Consider the following 20,444-nt stretch of genomic DNA (forward strand, 5'->3'; position numbering starts at 1 on the left):
CAGACATTGTTTATCTACCAGCTTCTCTAGAATGGCTGTATGTGACTGCCCAGATATTTTCAGGTCTAAACATATTCTATTAGCTGTAGAGGACCCATAGAAAAACAAAAGGGGAGATGTGATGGGCAAGCTCATTGCAACATCCCTTTAAATTCTCCTATTTGTCCCCTGAGGCATTTGAAAAGATTCAGTAAGATCTTTTACTATATATATATATAGTAAAAGATATATATATATATCTTTATATATATATATATATTTACTATATATATATAGTAAAAAATATATATATATTTGAGACAGGGTCTCACTCTCTCGCCCAGGGTGATCTTCCCACTTTAGCCGCCTGAGCAGTTGGGACTACAGGTGCATGCCACCATGCCCAGCAAATTTTTGTATTTTTTTGTAGAGATGGGGTTTTGCCATGTTGTCCATGCTGGTCTCCAACTCCTGGGCTCAGGAGAGCCTCCCAAAGTGCTAGGATTACAGGCGTGAGACACTGCATCTGGCCTACTACCATGTACATTTTAAGACAACCCAACTTGGTAGGGAAAAAAATGGTAAAATATATTCTGTTACTGCACATTCTTTGCTTTCAAATAGTTCAAGTTTTAATTTGTAGTTCTTATTTTTACCATTTTCCTTTAAACAAAAACATCAAGTCAACTGAAAGGCAGATACATATTATTCTTCTGTCTGCAGTAATTTCAGTGTTTATCAAGAACTGAACAGGCATTAGATATAATTCTAACCAAAGGAGAAACAGTTTCGTTGAAGCCAATGAGACAATAAAAACACAGAACTGAGAGCTCTTTTCATTTTTTAAATAATTTTTGAGAGCTTTCTTGAAAGCCTGAATCTGATTCTTTTGAATACATACCTTTATAGAGGTAAATCTTCATGGTTTTGGGTAGAATTTTTTTTTTTTTTTTTTTTTTGAGAGAGAGAGGGTCTTGCAGTCTTTGGGGCATTTGCTTTTTTGATACACTCAACTTTGGAACCTTTTACAAAGTAGAAATAGAACCCTGCTTGTCATCCAATGAGATAATTTGGTCACAGATATGCTAAGGCTATTTGAAACTTTATTTCCAAAATAAATGACTTTGGCTTGTTTGAAATGTAGGTGGTTATGACTGGTGTAGTGAGCTCAGCTACATGTAATATCATCTTGGGATCAATCTTCTCATTTAGTTAAATCCACATGGCTTCAATATTAATTTCCTTCTAAATGGCCAGGTCCATATTGCAATCGCACCTGGGATGGATGGCTGTGCTGGGATGACACACCTGCTGGAGTATTGTCCTATCAGTTCTGCCCAGATTATTTTCCGGATTTTGATCCATCAGGTAGAGTGTTTATTTTCATTTTATGTTCTTGCTATGAAACTTTTAGAGTTTTCATGGTTTTAAGAAGAAAATCAGATACAAAATGTACCCACCTAATCATACTCCACATTTTAGCAACTTCTGAAGTGTTTCCTTAATTGAAATACTTCTTAGTTGTACAAATATTACAAGCTGTCCTTTTTTTTAAGTCATATTGCTGGTCAGTTATATGTGTTGGTATTAAATTCTGGTTTATAAAAATAGCTTTTCTAAAACTCTGTGAATAGTTTTATTTAAATGTGAGTTTTAAAAATTTTTCAATTGTCTCACTGAAAAAGGGGTAGAAATCTTAATTATGAAGGAGACCCAGATGCTGAAACTAAGTGGATTAGCTATGGGCACAACATGTAGTCCCTGTTAATGGGTGAAATTTGTTCCCAAGAGTAAAGTCAGCCTGAGCCTACAGGGGTTAAGTGGCTCTAGAGTCCCAATTAAAGAAGAAAAATGAGTCTACCCCTGAAACAATGTTTGAAAAATGCTTTTTGTGCTTCCTTCAAGAGTAAAAGATGTAATTTGTCCCTAAAAACAAAATTTCACCTCAGTAAGGCAGAGATAATGGAAGTGGAATTGCAGAGGACCTCTTTTAAAACCAGTGCAGGCCAGCCACTTCTGGGAATTCCCATTGTGATGGAAAAGTTGGGATGTGAAGAAAGAAAGGGCTTTGTGCTGTGCCCTAAATCAGCTACATTCCTGGAATCTCTAACTAAATGCTATTTGATGATAATCCTTTAGGCCCTTATTGACTCTTCCCAATGAATGAAGCTTCATTAATCTTGATTTGACAACTACATTAGAAGTAACTTGATTGGCACGAAGAGCTGTTGTGCAATTGAGGCTACTAGGCCAGTTCCAAAGTAACAATGGGGCTCTTGCCAAAGTGGATATAAATATTGACTACAAGGCAAGGTTTTGATCAACAAATCAGAGATTTACAGGCATCGATCCATCTTTTCAGCCTGGTTCTTATGCAGAAACCTCTCAGCTGCAGGATAAATTTAAAAGTGTATCTGAAATATATACATATATTCCAAACTTAAATTATAAATATATATATAACATAATATATATATATATATACACACACACACACACCAAACTTAAATTCTTTAGGATTTTCTTATTGACCTAAAGCTTACATCTTAATGATGTACAAAACACATTAATGAAATGCCAGAGGTTTGTTTCACTTTGGAAAAAGTCCTTGGTAAAAGATAGTGAAAGAGTGAAGAACTGTATTGAAATTCAAAAGAGGCTGACATTCTGAAGGAGTATGCTGGAATGTAAAAAGCAAAATTTAACAAGGAAGCATTTACAGCCCTGCACTTGAAGACAAACAAACAATTTTAATGGCACAGAGCCAAGATGGTCCAAATATGGTTTGGGACAGTGATTCTCAACCCAGATGCCCTTTCACAAAATAAAAAAATAAAAAAAAAATCATGAGCTTATAAAAAATGCAGATGCCTGACCCCTGTCCAGATCAATAGAATTTGAATCTCTAGGGATAGGACCTCGAAATCTGCAAGTAGTTCCCCTGTGTGAATCTGGAGTGAGAGAAGCACATTGTACTTTTTCATGGGTCAGTCCACACATAGAGTATTTTAGAGAGAAATATCAATTATCGAAGCACATGTGGAGAGTCTCCAGGCTGTGAGCGGACAATCTGTGGGGAGTGAATAATGGGGGTGTTTGGTTTCTGAAGGGAAGACCCAGAGTAAACATAATCCTTTCTTCAAATATTGAAAGACTCATCAGGTGAAGTAGAACAAATTCTTGATAGTTATAACAGTTAAAACCAAGAAATGACTTGATCCAGACTTTAGTTAAAACAAAACAAAAAATACCATTTGCTATGGCCTTGTTCATGAGTAGAATGACCTTCTTTAAGAGTAGTATCTCTCTGCATACAATATATTTTCCCATACCTGGCTGCATAACTTCATTGAAACCAAATTGCGTTCATTTTATTAAAAAAAAAAAACTACTTTCTGCAATCTAATAAATATAAATTGTGGCCACTTTTTAAAATTGCAAGTAAGCTTGGAAGGGTTGTCATTGACAAATAACATTAGCAAAATAATTGACAAATTTTCAGCATCAATTTTTTGTGCTGATTAGTGCTAATCCTTTTTCACATGTTGTTAGTGTCCAATAGACATGCTTTAAGTAGGGTTTGTCTAGTGGCTATCTCAGTAAATTTACAGTTTTAAGTTTTCTCATTTAACTTTGTAACAGATTTACATGAAGCAGTAATGATTCTAGTAGGTTGCTTGAAAACATCTTTTGCTTGAAAAAATGTTTTTTCATCCATTTTAAATAAAAATTAAACATACAAATAACTCTATAACCTGCAGTTTAAATCTTGCATTTAGTTCAATAAGACCTGTTTCAGTCATACAATAAAAAATGATGAATTATACCTAAAAATTGCCAAGGTAAAAGGATTTTCGTACTAGCTCTTAGCAGATTGAGTAACCAAAACTACTAATAGAAAATTATTTTAAATATTATCAGATCTCAGTGATTTTTCTGCCAAATAAGTTTCTCTTTTCTTCAGTATGTTATTTCCTTAGCCTTTAAAACAATAGCAGTGTTCTTCAAATATTACTATATGATTCTGACTTCCACATCCTGTGCTAAAAAAGAAAATAGCCATCTGTAAAAGCGTTACCTATACATACAACAATGCTTTGCCTTTGTTAACATAGAAAAATGCTTCAAAAATATTTTCCCTGAGAAATTATCAACGATTAAAATTTTGTGAAGATTCCAAATACACTTGCAAAATCTCCCTGCATATTATACCAATCTAGGCTTGCTATTTGATCTCTCAGACAATAAACACATTGAATGGGTGCTTTGAAGAACTGGAGAGTATCTAAATAACTCAGATTAAATTTGGCAAGTACATTCATTTTAATGTTTACTTGTTCATTATTTCAATGTTATTTAATTCAACCTGACTTTTTCTTTCAGTTGCTTGGCCAATTCAGAGGTTAGAATTTAAATATTATCTTGTAGCCAACAACATTATCTAAAATTCTTTAGGTCACTGGAATGGAATATAGATAACCTTGATCATTTATGAGATTTCACCTTCTAGAGTCCCAGTACCAAATTAAAATATTGTTGACCAGTATTATAATACAAAAGCGAGGTTTTTTTTAGACAATCCAGCCAAATTCTAATTTTATTTAAGTGCCATTTTAGTTGTTTGCTAACAATATACTAGTTTTACAGCGTGTTTATCCTGCTGATAATAATGTCTTGATAAATATTATCTCACCATTCTGACCACTTTTTACTCCCAATATATATTGTTGTGATTTCCCAGCCTCATGCACTTTACCCAGAATCTCAGATATATACTCAGTTAATAATTAAGCAAAATACAGAACAAAGAAGTTTTCTTATTTATTTTTAAGATGGAGCACTTGATGTAGGGTCTGGTATATTGTAAGTTATCAAATGTTATTTTAAAAAATTATTGTAGTTGCTATAGTGGCCTAATATTTTAGTGTGAATTTCAGCAAAGATATTATGAGTCATCCCCATGAGAACTTATTATTTCTTTCAAGTTTGGAACTTTACTTTGTACTGATACATATACACTGCCTAAAAAAATTAAAATTAAAAAAGCAACAAGGCTTTATCATACTGTAACCAGCACTGAATATATCACACAAAAATAATTGAAAAAATAATAAGCCTGATGGGAACCAGCAAGACACCACAAAGCAAGCACTTGGAAAAGTTCTTTCTCAGGGCTCAAAGAAAATCTTCTTATCCTTTTCCTCCAAAATATTTTAGTGTAAAGCAGAACTCTTAACCTCAGTGGGCAACCCCAGAATCACTGACCTGCTGGTTGGAGGGATAGTAAGATGTCAGGCTTTCCTCCTCTTTGCTAAGCATCAGTTTCAAAAAAAAAAAAAAAAAATTGGGCCAAACCACTGTTATCTTTTATTTCTATGCCAAATCCAACTTCCAGGTACCATTTACATCATCTTATTTTCTCACCTACATCTGCATCTTAACATCTTAACAATAAGGGCTTGCCTGTTTTGTTTCCTCTGACCAGTTGGCACATTGCCACAGAAATAAGAGGCTTAATTAGTGCTTAATAGCTCTGCAATAGATTTGGAATCAAGTAGACTCGGATTTGATTCCTGACCTTTCTACCACTAGTTATGGAAGGGAAATTTACTTATATATAAAATGGGAAGAACAATATTCACTTCAAAGACTCATTATTAACGTTAAAGAAGATAATTCTGCAAAGTGCTGAGCACAGTGCCTGGCCCCCCCATAGCGAAGGTGGAGATCTTTAATATGCCAATCCAACTGAGTTAGGGATTTCATTAACTAGCATCTATGAGATACTTTAAAAAGTCAACAGTAAAGGCTGAAGCCTGGATCCCTAGATATTTTCTGTGGGATGAAGAGAGATGATTCAAGTGAAATCTCTTGAGAGGCAGAAAAATGACCTCTTGATATATCACTTAGTTTTGGACTTCTTTTTCTATTGGATTTAACCATATGGGATTGAGAAGATTTGACCATTTGATCCAAAAATTACTGTTTCATACAGTTAATCTAATGAAAGAACATTGCAAGTAAACAAAGAAAGGTATGTTCTTGTTCTTCTCTAGTAGTTTCCATCTATAATCAAAAGTTTAATGTCTGTTAAAAAATTATGAAGTAGAGTATAGGTAGCACTTTGGAGTCTGACCCATATCCATGTCTTTGGGTCTAAATCCTGGTTCAATCTCAAGCTCCATGACTCCTCTCACTGTCTGCTTTGAATTTGTAAAATGAAGATGGCAATGCCTACTTCACATGGCTTTACTAAAGATAAAATGAGACAATGCATATTAATACATTTTGTATAATACATGATTCGTGATAGTCTCTATTGACATACATTCAAGTTCTATAAAGTGATTAATATGTTGGAATGGCTTTTAAGCTTTAATTTATTATTTTTCCTCTTTGGGATTTTGAGATATTAATACAATAACTGTTATGTTTCATTAACAGAAAAGGTTACAAAATACTGTGATGAAAAGGGTGTTTGGTTTAAACATCCTGAAAACAATCGAACCTGGTCCAACTATACTATGTGCAATGCTTTCACTCCTGAGAAACTGAAGGTAGGTTCTTTTTCACGTTTCAGTATTGAGTAAGAATGTCATTATTTGTACAAGGAAATAGACGCATAACTGTAAAATATCTGCTACCAAGAAGCCAACAGGTTTTGTGGAAAGAAATCGTATGATAACTGGTAAGTTCTAGGAATCTCTAGAGTAGCATTAGAGAAAATAACATTTCACTTCTTGGTTGGCACTCAGAGTCAAGAGTCAATTGAAGTTCCATGAGCGTACAGAATCAGTCCATTTATGGCACAGGCATAAGTGTCCATAGAGCAGAAGAAAGGATTCCCAATGTCGCCAGAAATTAGACAACATTTCAAGGGACTCTCTAACATCTCTCTTTCCCTGGAAGAGTTTCAAAACTACAGATTTTTCCACAAGTCACAAGATAGCTTGCTTCCCCTGTGTTGGCCATGACTTTAGTTTTACAATAAGGCATAAAAAGAACTCCTAAAGTGGGGCATCTCATCAGTCCACTAATACAGATATGGCTGCTTATTTTCAGTGGAAGTTGATTCTTATTTTTTAGTACTTGCATTTTACTGTCTGTTAAATATTTTGAATATTATCTCTGCTTAGAAACATTCATCTGAGCAAATGGGGGGTGGGGAACAGATGCTCTCTCTTCCTCAGATGCGTCAAAAATCTGAAAAGTTCACTAAGTCTACAACCAGCCTCCTCACCCCACAGAACAGGGAGTTACAGTTTGTCAATGTTTAGCTGTGCAGGGCGTCTCTAAGCAACCCTGCTGACCCTAACATAAACCTATTATTTCTGTCAAAGATAGGCCTGTATACTAAATAATTATTCAGTTGAAAACTAAAAACACATTAGTGTTTTTGTTTGTTGTTGAGATGCTCTCAGGGTGTAGAAAAGTTTTCTTTTATTAAAAACAAAACAAATAACAACAAAGACAAATGAGATGAACATATAGCTTACAGACCAGTTGAATAGGAGGGACACCTCATCACAAGCACAGGCTAAGGGCACCACAGCCAGTTATCTCTTTACAAATGGTTTAGTCACCCTGAGAATCAGATGTATGTCTACACCCTCATGGAGAGCTGTTAATAAAGTCTGATTAATAAGCTATGTCACGGGGTAGTGAATTTTCCAAATGAGTGCTGATTATGATGTTACAGAGAAAAATTATACTCATGTTAACCGGATTGTTGTAAGTAGTGCAAGTCCAAATCATTCTTAGTGTTGTTTTTGGACTTCTCACGTACACTGGCCACATCTGAGAATGAAATAATTTGAAGAAGAAATGCTACTCTCTAGGCACTTAGTATAATGATTAAAATGCTTTCCACAAATCTTCCATATAAATATAGTCACATTAAAATTTGAAGGAACCAACCTAGAATTCATTAAAAAAAACTCAACCTTGAGAATGACACAAGGATGGCAACTAAATTAAGAGTTGTTGATTTAATCTTACACATTTAGACAACTCTATTTCAGAAGAACAAATGTTTTTAAAAGGAGTACTCTGGAAGCAACCGAAAAGAATATGAATTAAGTTATATAAATTTTTCTTAGAAATAAAGTATGCAAAGATTTTTTAAAAGACCAACAGAAGAGGGGGTGCAGATACATATCCAAATTAATTAAGGGGCAAGAGTGTTCTATATAGTCAACTATCTAGGAGGAAGAACTTTTAGAAAATGCCCCTCCTGATATTGTCTACAAGTGAAGTTAGAAAAATAGCCAGAAAATGAATTCCTGGGAGAAAAGATGGGTGAGTGTGTGTGTGTGTGTGTATGTGTGTGTAAGATTCCTAAATCCCTCCCAAGAAAGCTACCTGAAGATTTTATCACCTCCAATTATAAACCAACTATTCTAACTTTATTAACATTTCCTGTAAGAGTAAAATGTGCTATTAAGAGAGTGGGATCAACAATGAAAATGCCCCCAAAATATGGAATGCCTGGTCAAATGATGCAACAGGCACAACTTAGGAGAAGCTAATTAGTCCATTTTGAAATTCTAAGGCCTAGAAAAGGAATGTTCATTTCAGGATAGCAATAATGCACATAACCAAGAAAGGGCTCTGAACAGTTTGGATGCATTTTAGCTGATTAGTGCTTCAATCCCAGACTCTTCCTGAGGAAATTGACAAGAATCAAAATGTTCAAGGATATGTAAATGCTACATTTATTCCAGGAATTCAAAGAACTTCATAGAAGGTATTCATCCTATCTACACTACGTTTGCATTCATACCAATACCCAACAAACTGTGGAAGGAACTTAAAACCAAAAGTCAAGAGATTAAAGTACAACTACAAAATAATACACAAATTATGCATCACCAAGAAAAACAAGTGAAAACAAAATCCCTAGTTGCAAAAGATTCAAGTCTACTTCAATTACAGCGATGAAATTGGCTAAATAGTACAACATGCAAAAGCTAGTGTCAAAATAGAGTGAAAGAGAGAGAGAGAGACCAGAAACACAGAAACAGATAAAGAGACATGGAGAGACAGAGAAGACAGAGAGAGAGAGATGAGTGACTGGATCAATCTCTGTTTTCTCTGTGATAAAATTATATTATAAGGAAAGGAAAGATTGTGATGACTAGGAAAAAACATGCTATGACGTTATGCGTTTTATGAGAAGGACATTCTTCTGAGTCAACATAACATTATGGGAGAATAAATAAAATTAACCATGATTGTGGAAAAAAAAAAGAATTATCAAATGGCTGCCAAGGGGAAAGGTTTCAGCTTCAACCAACTAAATACTAATGATATCATTTTAAACAAAGGTACACAAACCTGCCACCATACTCTCCGCACCCTCTGTATATGCTGAGAGTCAGGACAGCTTGGAAAGTCGATTACTGTTTTGCCAGTTCTGTGGTATAGAATTACGTATCCACTGTCTAAAATATTCCAGAAGTTAAAAAACTACCAGGATTGCTTACTGGGCTTAGGGATGATAATTTTTAATGCATTTAAAGCTACTTCTGAAATATATTTTTGAATGAGGAACTTCATCTCGAGGAACTTTATTCTTTGAAAATGACAATTTATTTTCATAAAATGACATGAGTAAAGCTAAAAATTAATTTCATTATCTGAAATATTTGTTGTAATTGTAGTAGGTTTTTAAAAGGAGGAAAACATTTGTTGATTTACATATATTTAGAAATAGAAATGATTTTTTCTCTGATGAATCATTCATTCATTGTTTGTTTGTTTGTTTGTTTACTTTTTGTTGTTCCAGAATGCATATGTTCTGTACTATTTGGCTATCGTGGGTCATTCTTTATCAATTTTCACCCTAGTGATTTCCCTGGGGATTTTCGTGTTTTTCAAGTAAGTACACTCACAGCATCTGCTCTTTATTTCCTCCTTTAAGTTACTGAAATGAATGGTGAATTCTGCAAGAGTGGAGGTGGGGAAGGGTCTTCAGCAAATTACAAGTGACATGCAACATTAGGAGTCATGAAGTAGCAAGAAAAATGAAATGAATTTAAATATGCTTTTAATCCTATCTTTGGGGAGAACAGGATAGATTTATATCATTTTCAAAAGTACTATATCTTGAGACATCCCAAAATAAGACAGTCCTGTGAATCCATAAGTACACTGTTCTAATATGGTAAAGGTTCAATTTACCATGGGTAAGTTACCATTAAGGGTAGAGGAGAGGATTCTCCACCTTCTTTTATTCCCACTCTAATTTTTGGAGACCATAGCCACAAATCCATATATACCCTGACTAATTATTTCTTGCTAGCATATGTAAGACTAAGGAATAAACAAGCACATCAGAGCATGTTTCTACAAAACCTAATTTAAATAATGCTTGTCTTTAGGTTTTATTGTGCACAATTATGCTAGAAAGCAAAATATGAGAAAACACACAAGGAAAACTTGAATACTTTAAATTATCTTGTCATCTTACATGAATATAAAATAGGATCTTTAGAGGAATGGTACATTTAAGTTAGAAACTGTTATATATGCTTTCATCACAACAAACCTTAGTGAAAATAAAGCACTCATAACATTGTCCTAAGCTGGCTTTCTCAAGTATATTCACAAATGTAGATTCAGAGTAAGCCATATGTGTATTTTTTTTTAGACACACCACGGTTCAGTAAAAATGTTAGAAACTGAAGTAAATTAGGTAAAAATGAAATAATACATGTAAGGTGCCTGGATTCATGTCTGACACATAATAAGTGAAATATGTGTTTGATATCATTATTATTAATATTATTGGTAGTAATAATAGTCATGGTGGTATCATAGAAATAATAAAGAAAAGCCCTTTTGTAGACGCATATGACCAACAATCATCCACACTTAATAAATGTGGTATGTGATTAAATGTACAGTGATTCACGTATAGAATGAGGGGGGAGAAGAATATGTATGTATTTATCACTACTGAACTATATACTTAAAATGGTAAAGATGGTAAATTATACATCTATACTTTACCTCAAAAAATAAATTTGAAACATAAAATAATAGAATCTTAATTTGATTTTTGTTAAAATATTGTCAGGATAGTACTAAGGAAAATTAAACCAAGGGGATAATAATCACCTTTAAATATATCCTTAGTACAAGTACTATTTTTTTCCTTCATCATTTTTCAATCTTTGTCTATATCTTAGTCAAGATTCTTATATTGACTAAGCAATAGAGGTGAATAGCAATTTTTAACTGGATAGCAAATGATAACATAAGCAAACAGACAATGAGCTCCTTCCATAAATGGTTTAACAGGAGAAAGTCTGATAAACAAAGCAAAAAGACATGGAGTATTAATTACTCAGAATAGGAAAGTATTTTCAATGATAATGATCAGAATACAGTAATCACATAACATGATTAATCTTGGAATGTCTTCATTTTTCAATTGCACTTCATTATGGTAAATAAACACATCATCATGGTTCTCAAACAACTTTTATTTTAAAATATGCCACTAAAGCATATTTTTTAAGTCTTTTAAATATAATCATAAAAAATTGAAAGAAAAATTCCCCAAATTTGTAATCATGCAACTAATTGTAGTCAGGACTTTAAAGGTAATAATGTCAAAGGCATAGATCTTAATTCTTTATTTCTCCAGTCACTTAAATAAGTGAGGAGATGTGAGAGCCAAATCAGCAAAGAAATTAAGAATTTTTTTCAACAATCATTTCTATATTAAGCTACTGAAGATGGGTGTGTTAAAGTGCAGCACGAGGGCAAAGTAGAATATTTCTCAACTCCAGTTAGTCCCAAAGCAAAATGATTCTGATCAAACCCTTGAGAGAGTGTGGGGGCAGATTGTCTAGAAAGTACCCAACTTTGCCCTACTGTCTCTCAGTTCTAAGAACCAACTAAACAGCAACTTAAATCTGGGGAAGAAAAACAAATCTTATTGATTTATCATCTGAGCCTAATAATGAGAAGAAATGAACTGAAATAGCTGGTTCTTCAGAGCAGACACAACAAGAGACAAATGAGATATGAAAAGCACATATGCTGAGATGCCAAATATTCAAACCAAAATAAGCTGTATAAAATTTTTGTACTGGTTTTCAATCATATCTTAAGCCTTATCCAAACTAAAAATATAAAGGGCATCTGTTTTCTTAAAATTTAAGTATGATCCTGACCATTTAATGTTTTTTATATTTGAATTTCAGAAACATTAAAAGTGATTGTGGAAGTAGAAAATAATACTGATCTATCATTGGAATTTATTTGTGAATTAGCAAATTTTTTCCAGAAATTTTTTTCAAATACTCTACGTCACCATCACCTTTAAGATCTTTACTGCACATTATGATAGGTTTCATAATTTATGCACTTAAATGGGATCATCTGTGTACAACCTGAGCAAAAAATATCATCACTCCCTTGCTTAATTCTGTATTCCCAGGGTTGAGTAATTTTGCAAACTCCAAACAACTTCATAAAACTTTCAGGAAACCAGAGTGAAAAGTTACCCAGCTCCACTTCTGAGAGCTGATGCCCCATTCACAAATTATTCCATTGAAATCTCACTGTAAAGCCCTCAGAACTCCTCAAATGTGCCTCATAAAAAGGAGGAACCCTGCCGCTGTCCTCCTCAAATGAGCAGGCCTAGGAGGCCTGCAGAGAAATTTAAAGTCACTGATCATACAAGAGGCTTTGGAACTGCCAATATTTCACTAAAAACTTGGGATATTACTCAGAATTAGTTGATTAAAGCATGCCTTTAATCTTAATGTAATTTTATTCTGAGCATGCAGGGGAAGGTAAAAGGTGGAATTATGTAAACTTAAAGCAAATAGAAATCATGCTCCTTGTGCTGTTGGAAAATTAATGTTTAAATGTATATAAAGTCTTTATTTTAATAGAAGAAAATTTATCTTCTATGCCTTCTTCCTAGAGAAGGAGAAAATGTAGAAAAAACAAGGTTTCTCAGGTTTAATTCATGGAAAAGTCAGCATTAACAATCTTAACTGTTCAAAAGTTTAAATAATAGTCAAGATGATACACAGGTCATTTCTGGTATACCAGTTAAAGATAGAAGACAGCATTATTAGGATGGTATTTACTTTAAAACCTTCGCAGAAAAAATTGGAATGATATTATGGAAAGGGATTAAATATAAACATCAAATTAGTTCAGCAAGATCTCTTACTGCTAGATTCCAATAGTAAGTGTCAACAAGAGAGCTAAAATGAAGATACCCTTAGGGAAGACTGGTTTGGGAAAGACACATAAATGGACATTTATTTGAGTTTGGTTCTTGACCATTTTCAGCAAATTTCCAATAAATTTACTTATCCATAAATTTCAATTACAATTTATCAATTTACTTTTCTGTGGAATAATCCTAAATATGTAAGCCTCTCATTGTATCACTTCATGAAAAGCATAACAGACCATTCATTAGCATTTATTTTGACTGATTGTTATCCATGTCTTTCTGATTGGTATTTTAAATGTTATTCTTGCCTGAAAATTGATAGAAATATAGGTTGGAAAACAGACGGTCTCTTCATTTTATTGTCTACGTTACGTTACATTGGCCACATTGACAAAAAGCATATATAGGTAATCATGGAGGTCAACAAAAGTGGCTTCCAGTGGAACATACTGAGGGAAGACTGATTGCTCTACTATTTACTATTCTCTTTGTTCTACATCACCTCTACATATTGTGTGGGTATGTGAATCTGTACCTTGTGTAGTATCCACCATTATACATCTCTAGCTGCCTTCCTGTTGCTCCAAGGAAACCATGAAATCAATGGTATCAAAGATGACCTCCTTTCTTCCAACTCACCACTGGCAGGACAGACACCAAAGATAACAGTTGATCATACCACGGCATATTCTTCACCCATAGAATAGTAGTAATAGGAAAAGCAAGAATTTTGATTGAAAGAGAATTTATTAATGTTAAGGATTTTGTGCTAAATCAAAAGGCATAAAGTCTCTTGTCAAATAGGGAAGATATATAATATATTGCATTTGAATTTTCCCAGGAGTTTTAATGCAATCCATTTCACTTCATTTTCTCTCTTCAGTTCTCATGTTTATCATGAATAATATATGATCCTAGGTAAATGAAAACTAAAAGTTACACTAGAAGATATGACTTGGGCTTGTACCAATTACAGAAATGATTCCTAATTCATATTTTCCCATGCATCAGTAACTTCATAACAACTTTTACTTATTTTCTTTTCCCATGCATCAGTAACTTCATAACAACTTTTACTTATTTTCTTTTTCCTACTTTCTTTGTTTGCTTTGAATGTGACTATAATTACACTGTCTTATATAGGAGATATATAGGAGAAAATACTGCTGTTTCTTACCCTGTGATAGCAAATTGATGTACACAATCGGCAAAACTCAAGACCAATATCAAATGCCATCTCATACAACTACAAGCTCCCAAAAAGCACACACTCACACACACATAGGGTACTAATAACTTGAAACAAATGTGAAAGATTTACACCAGATGAACTATAACCATGAAAATGACTTTTTGCTTTAGCCTTAAAATGTGACATCTTGAGATTCATACTCAAGTAAATCATTATCTCTTCCTCACATTTGAATGACACCTTGATTGGTAGATTATGTTGTAGCAGTAAATTATGTTGTCTCATCCTCCTACTACTGGAGAATTTATGGTACTTATGGTTTCCTATCACTCAAATAATAAGCAACGTTCTGTCCATCTAAATGTCTGGGTTTTTTTTAATCAAGGGAATAGAATATAGCTAGTGTCAAGTTGGTGCTATTTCTACCTAAGACATCTCAGATCTGACAAAAAAATGTTGTCAGCTTCTCTCATGTTCATTTAAGCAACGTATTTGTACTGAGGATTTTTAATGTTAAGTTCAATTAATTCTCTCTAGCATCCCACACCTCTTCTTCAGAACAATTATCACAGTAAAATTAAATTAAAAATGGCATAGTATATAAGGGCCCTGAAGGCAAGAGCGCCTGTTTGTCTTCTGTTATATTCCTGATATCTAACAGGTCTGGATCATAATGAGTGCACATAATATATTTTGGATTATTGAATGAATTTTGAAAAATTTGCAATACCTTCGACTCACTTCAAAAAGATGACCGTAAATGTCATCAAGTTAGTATAATAAAAATTTTAAAACTCAATGAGCAAAAATTATACTAAAACTTTCAAAAAACAGAAACTCATATATTAGTCATACTTCTCCTTTGAAGGCTAGCAGTTTGTCTAGTTTTAAACTATCATTTTCTCCGTGTTTCCAATGAAAAAAATATATATTTTTATATAGAGAGATACAGTACTCTTTATATGTACTGTATCTATCTATCTATCTATATATATATATATGCTGTTTGTATGTATATATGCTGTATGGTATATTCGTTTTTAACTAGTGTTGAACAACAGGATAATGTTCCATATTAGCTAGTTAATATGAAACTGAAGAATTTGGCAAGTGTTCAGTATGATATGAAGTATAAAGTAGGAAATCATCTAGCATTTAATGTAATTCTTTGGTGTACTGGAAAATTGCTTAGTGGTCACAGCTCAAAACAGAACATTTTTCTTAAATACATTTTTAAATTTTAAAAAAATGGGTATTAAGCCCAATGATGTGTCAGAGAGTGTTCTAGATGTATAAAATAAATTTCTTTAGCACTTTCATTTTAGTGGGAGGAAAGGAGAGAATAACAGGCAATAAATAAATATATACTGTGTCAGGAGGTGATAAGTTTTAAGAAGAAAAGTAAAGCAGGCACACAAGAGAGTAAGTTGGAGGTAGAGGAAGTATATTTTATTCAGGGTGGCTTGGGTTTACACAGGAGAAAGAAGTTCATGAAGTCATTTAAGCTAATGTACAACAGCAGATTATTGAACTCTCCCCAATCAAAAGAAAACCAGCCTTGAGAATATCATTGCTGTATGACACATTCATTCATACTCCTTAGTTCTAGATAATGTCAATTATCATTGGTCTAAGCCAGGCTGAATTAAACAATGAATCCCATAATTAACCGCCAGTGAGAATTATAAATTGCTCTTGTGACTATGAAAGATGGCAAGTCACAGATTCAACTGTGCTGATTGCAGCAGTCACCAGATGGAAGTTTATGTAGTATAAATGAGCATGAGGTTTCACATAAGTAATTTTTTTGTTTAAATTTAAATTTGCGACCTACCTTTAGTGCTATTATAAAACCAGTTGGGTTTGATTTATTTAACAGACTTCCGTACTGCTGAATAGAGTAGTCCACAGAAGCGTGTGTGTAAGAGAAAACTCTTCTCTAAACCTGTCTTTATCAGAGCCTGCCTCATGGATGTAAATTCTACATCCTATCCCTGTTTAACAAGTTAAATTTTTAAAAATATTATTTATTAATGAGTTACTATAATTGCTTCCCGAAAAGTTGAAAACTGTAGCTATAATAGTTAAAATATGCTCTAACAGCTGCCTTTATTACTTAAATTGCTTTTTACTGCAGAAAATTGACAACTATTTTTCCTTTGAATTGGAAATATAGGAAGGCATTGTAAGTAAACCCAGGCTATTTTTGTATTTCATCTTTCCCCAGAATTTCCTTTTCAAAATTCTTCATTTCTAACTTTATTCCATGAAGATATTTTTAGGAATAGTTAGTGTTATGAGTCATTGGCATGTTTTACGCTTTCACATGGTGAATGACATTATACTAATATTTTTTGCCTTATTGAATATGATAAATATAAGATTTTCATTTGTCTAGAATAATCACTGCAATTTTGTTATAGCCATGATGTAGGCTCTCTCTATTGCATCAAAAAATGAAATAGGATATTCGAATTAATTTTTGTTTATGTGAGCATTCGCACCAACACATATGTACAACTTTATGAACTGGAGGAGAAAAGAATAAAAGCCCCAACAAATTGCTTAATACCCAAAAGGTGGGGAATGACTCTGCCAAGAAGCAGCAGCACTTGGATAGCTCTCATTGGATCCAAATCACAATATGCCTCATAATGAGATTTCATTTGAGCCTATTAAGAATTCTCTGCCTGTGTCTGAGCTCCACCATCAGGAGGGTTGGAAAAGAGGAACTACAGTGATGATTCTAGTTGGAATATAAGATCTAAGAAGATGGTAACAGAGATGATGGAAGAGGAGGATGCCAGGAGACGTGAAGTGTGTGTATGCAATGGCTCAAGGACATAGATTCAGTACCTTGTCACAGGCAGCCTTGGTTCTGACTTCACGCTCTGTGACCTCACTGGCCACATATTTTCTTCCTGGTTGTGACAATGAACAGCAGGCTTTTCATTTGAAGCACACTGCAGACCCTTATAGTTGCTAATCTAAGAGTCCCTCTGTTAACTAATTTTACAACATTTGTTATAATTAAAAGATTTTATCCCCCACTCTTTCAGTTATTTTATGAAGTCACCCTGAGGACTGAAAACTATGACCTGCTATGATTGGAAACATGTTTTTTAAAATTAGGCAGAAAAGTAGGAATAAATCTGAATGAGGGGACCAGCCTTACTTTTTTCTATATGTTCTTTCATCTTTTTAAAAAAAAAAAAAATGAACAATATTACCAAAATGTTTTTTTTCCAAGTACTCCAACATTTTGGCACTGGTTAATGCTTTATGTTACTTTTTCTTCCAGGAGCCTTGGCTGCCAAAGGGTAACCCTGCACAAGAACATGTTTCTTACTTACATTCTGAATTCTATGATTATCATCATCCACCTGGTTGAAGTAGTACCCAATGGAGAGCTCGTGCGAAGGGACCCGGTAAGTACTGCATAGTTTTGTTTTTACTTTTATTTTAAAGGATATAGTACCTGTAAATAGTGAACACGGTGTTCATGTTGGACTTAAGCAGCTGTTTACATGTGTAATCATATTTACTTCTACTGTCGAGTTTTGCATTTTGTGAGGTGCATCATTTCTATGTAGTTTCTGTAAGAAATTATAGCAGATAAGAATCATACAACAAACTATAATTTTTTTTTTTTTTTAGACAGAGTCTCACTCTGTTGCCCAGGCTGGAGTGCAGTGGTAGGATCTTGGCTCACTGCAACCTCTGCCTCCCAGGTTCAAGCAGTTCTCCTGCCTCAGCCTCCTGAGTAGCTGGGATTACAGGCATGCGACACCATGCCCGGCTAATTTTTTTGTATTTTTAGTAGAAACGGGGTCTCACCATATTGGCCAGGCTGGTCTTGAACTCCTGACCTCGTGATCTGCCTGCCTCGGCCTCCCAAAGTGCTGGGATTACAGGTGTGAGCCACCACACCTGGCCCAAACCATGCATTTCTCAGACTAACCAGTAATTTATTAACATCTATGACAAATGTATTGAGCACGTCTTGTGAACATAGATGATACTAGGTACACTAAGGCAGTGCTTCCCAGTGATCCTAGTGTGCCACAAATGGTTACAGGTGTGCCTAGATATTGATCCCTTCTTCATTCTGATGCCAAGCTGGGCTTGGTCCAGTCATCTCTCCTATGAGTAGCTATTCCCTTATGCTAATGGACCATATAAATATGATCATGTTTTGTGTCATTATGCTTTGGAAAAGGTTTATAATGACACAGGAAATGCAAAAGTTAGGGCAACAGGACATACATCTCTGAAACTCATGCCCACATGCACAATTGCAACAAGCAAATATGGTGACTGTCCTTCTTCTATTTGAGTACTATAGAGAACAGGAGAGTTGAAATCATTTAGCTCCATTACTGAGAACCATTCTGGATTTCTTCTACCAGAATTGTCCTGAGAGTTGTTCAGAATAACCCATATTTGTCATCAGTCTTCTCTCGCTATACCCAAGATAGTGTTTTTCACAGTGATTTCCAATCCTGGCTGCACTTCAGAATCAATGGGGGAGATTTCATAAATATGAAATAGCTACTATCCACATGATACTAGAGAGTCAGTAGGTATGAGGTGGAGCCGAGGAATATACCCTGGATATTTCTTCTGTGCTGCCAAGTTTGGAAATCATCAGCCAACTACTGGATGAAGCAAAAAAACTGGCAGGGGAAGACAGAGGAGGAGCACCTTGAGGCTCTGCTTTTTCATTGATATCACTCCCTGGTATTACAAAACAAAAACCAGAACTAAAAACCAGAACTAAAAGGGATTTTGGAGGTTATTTATCCCTGACTCGTCATTTTACAGATCAGAAACTTGAGGATAAAAAGGCAAAGCAATTTGCCTCAAATCATATAACTGATTGGAGCGGGGAACAGGCACTCAAATTCAGGTCTCCTACTCTCAGTTTTTGTTCTTTCCTTTGCATTGTCACATGTGTCTCTGTAAATCAGTGAGGGCTTAGTGACACCAAACTGGTTGATTAGGTTTCCAAATCTACCAGATTAATTTTTAAAAAATCAAATCACTTTGGTGCTGTGAAACCAAGTAACCATTTACTTTACAGAAATTTTTATTTATCAATCCAGTGTTTAAATAATTTATAATTGCAGCCTCTATTATTTAATAGTTATTTTGCCCTCAATAAATATTTTCATCCCAAAAAATCCCTAAGTACTTCTCTGCTTTCTCCTTTGCAAACCTGCTTTCCTTAATTTTAACAACAAATCTTTTCCTTATTTGTTAATGGACTGCACTTTAATTGAATGATTCAAAATAGTTTAATGATATAACTGTTTATTATATTGAGTATGAAATTACGAATATTTGATAATTCTTGTTCTGCAAAATTAATGAATCCATATGTTTTATCCTAATGCAAATGTGGAGACAATACGCTGGAATCTAGTAACAGTGGGGACTATTACCACCCCAGGCCTGAATGGACAAGTGGAGGGAAAGGTGTATGAACCCGAAGACAGAGAGGTGGTGTGGTAAAGGAGGCCCTATGGAAACTGAGGACTTCTGTCTTAGGACACAGCCAGCCTGTGGCAACCCCACAAAAGGAAGTGGAGAAACAAATATCCCTTGTTCACTCACTCTCATCTTCCAGTCTCTACTGATGATCCCCATAGCTGAGCTCAACCAGAAACCAGAGGGCAAGGCAGCCCTAGCCCTGCTGGAGATGCACAGATTTATTTCTGTGGGCCCAGGGTAGTGGGAGCAGGATGGAAAGTGCATCTGGAAGCACAAATAGAAGCTATCTAACTCACAGTGAAGGGCCAAGGGATATTTTCATTTTTGTTTCTCTGCTTAACAGTGTTATGCAAACATCTGTAGATAGCCTCATCTTTCAAAACTGGCTTTTGACAATTCTGCCAACCCAATAACTAAAATGCGTGAAATCTGCCCAGAGCATGCATCCTGTGTGACAGTGGCATGGCATGGGAAAGCAGCTTAATTTGGCTTCCAATGGCTCCACAGTGTTAATAATTTTTGCAGTATGAATATATGCAGAGAGACATTATAATCTATCTTTTAAAACCATGG

The 20,444-nt window shown here is 34.4% G+C and overlaps 1 protein-coding gene across 2 annotated transcripts in view; it reads left to right on the forward strand.

The window, feature by feature from the left end:
* Window positions 1-20,444, forward strand: part of CALCR (calcitonin receptor) — a 152,996-nt gene that overhangs the window by 98,245 nt on the left and 34,307 nt on the right. The window contains exons 6-10 of one of the 2 annotated variants that reach the window (XM_054495353.1): window positions 1,237-1,347; window positions 6,424-6,536; window positions 9,767-9,858; window positions 16,516-16,563; window positions 17,680-17,806. In XM_054495353.1, coding sequence (XP_054351328.1) covers window positions 1,237-1,347; window positions 6,424-6,536; window positions 9,767-9,858; window positions 16,516-16,563; window positions 17,680-17,806 — 491 coding nt within the window. The remainder of the gene's footprint in view (window positions 1-1,236; window positions 1,348-6,423; window positions 6,537-9,766; window positions 9,859-16,515; window positions 16,564-17,679; window positions 17,807-20,444) is intronic. The other variant, XM_054495354.2, reaches the window with a different exon arrangement.

The sequence above is a fragment of the Pongo pygmaeus genome, chromosome 6, assembly GCF_028885625.2.
Source record: "Pongo pygmaeus isolate AG05252 chromosome 6, NHGRI_mPonPyg2-v2.0_pri, whole genome shotgun sequence".
Classification (NCBI taxonomy): domain Eukaryota; kingdom Metazoa; phylum Chordata; class Mammalia; order Primates; family Hominidae; genus Pongo; species Pongo pygmaeus.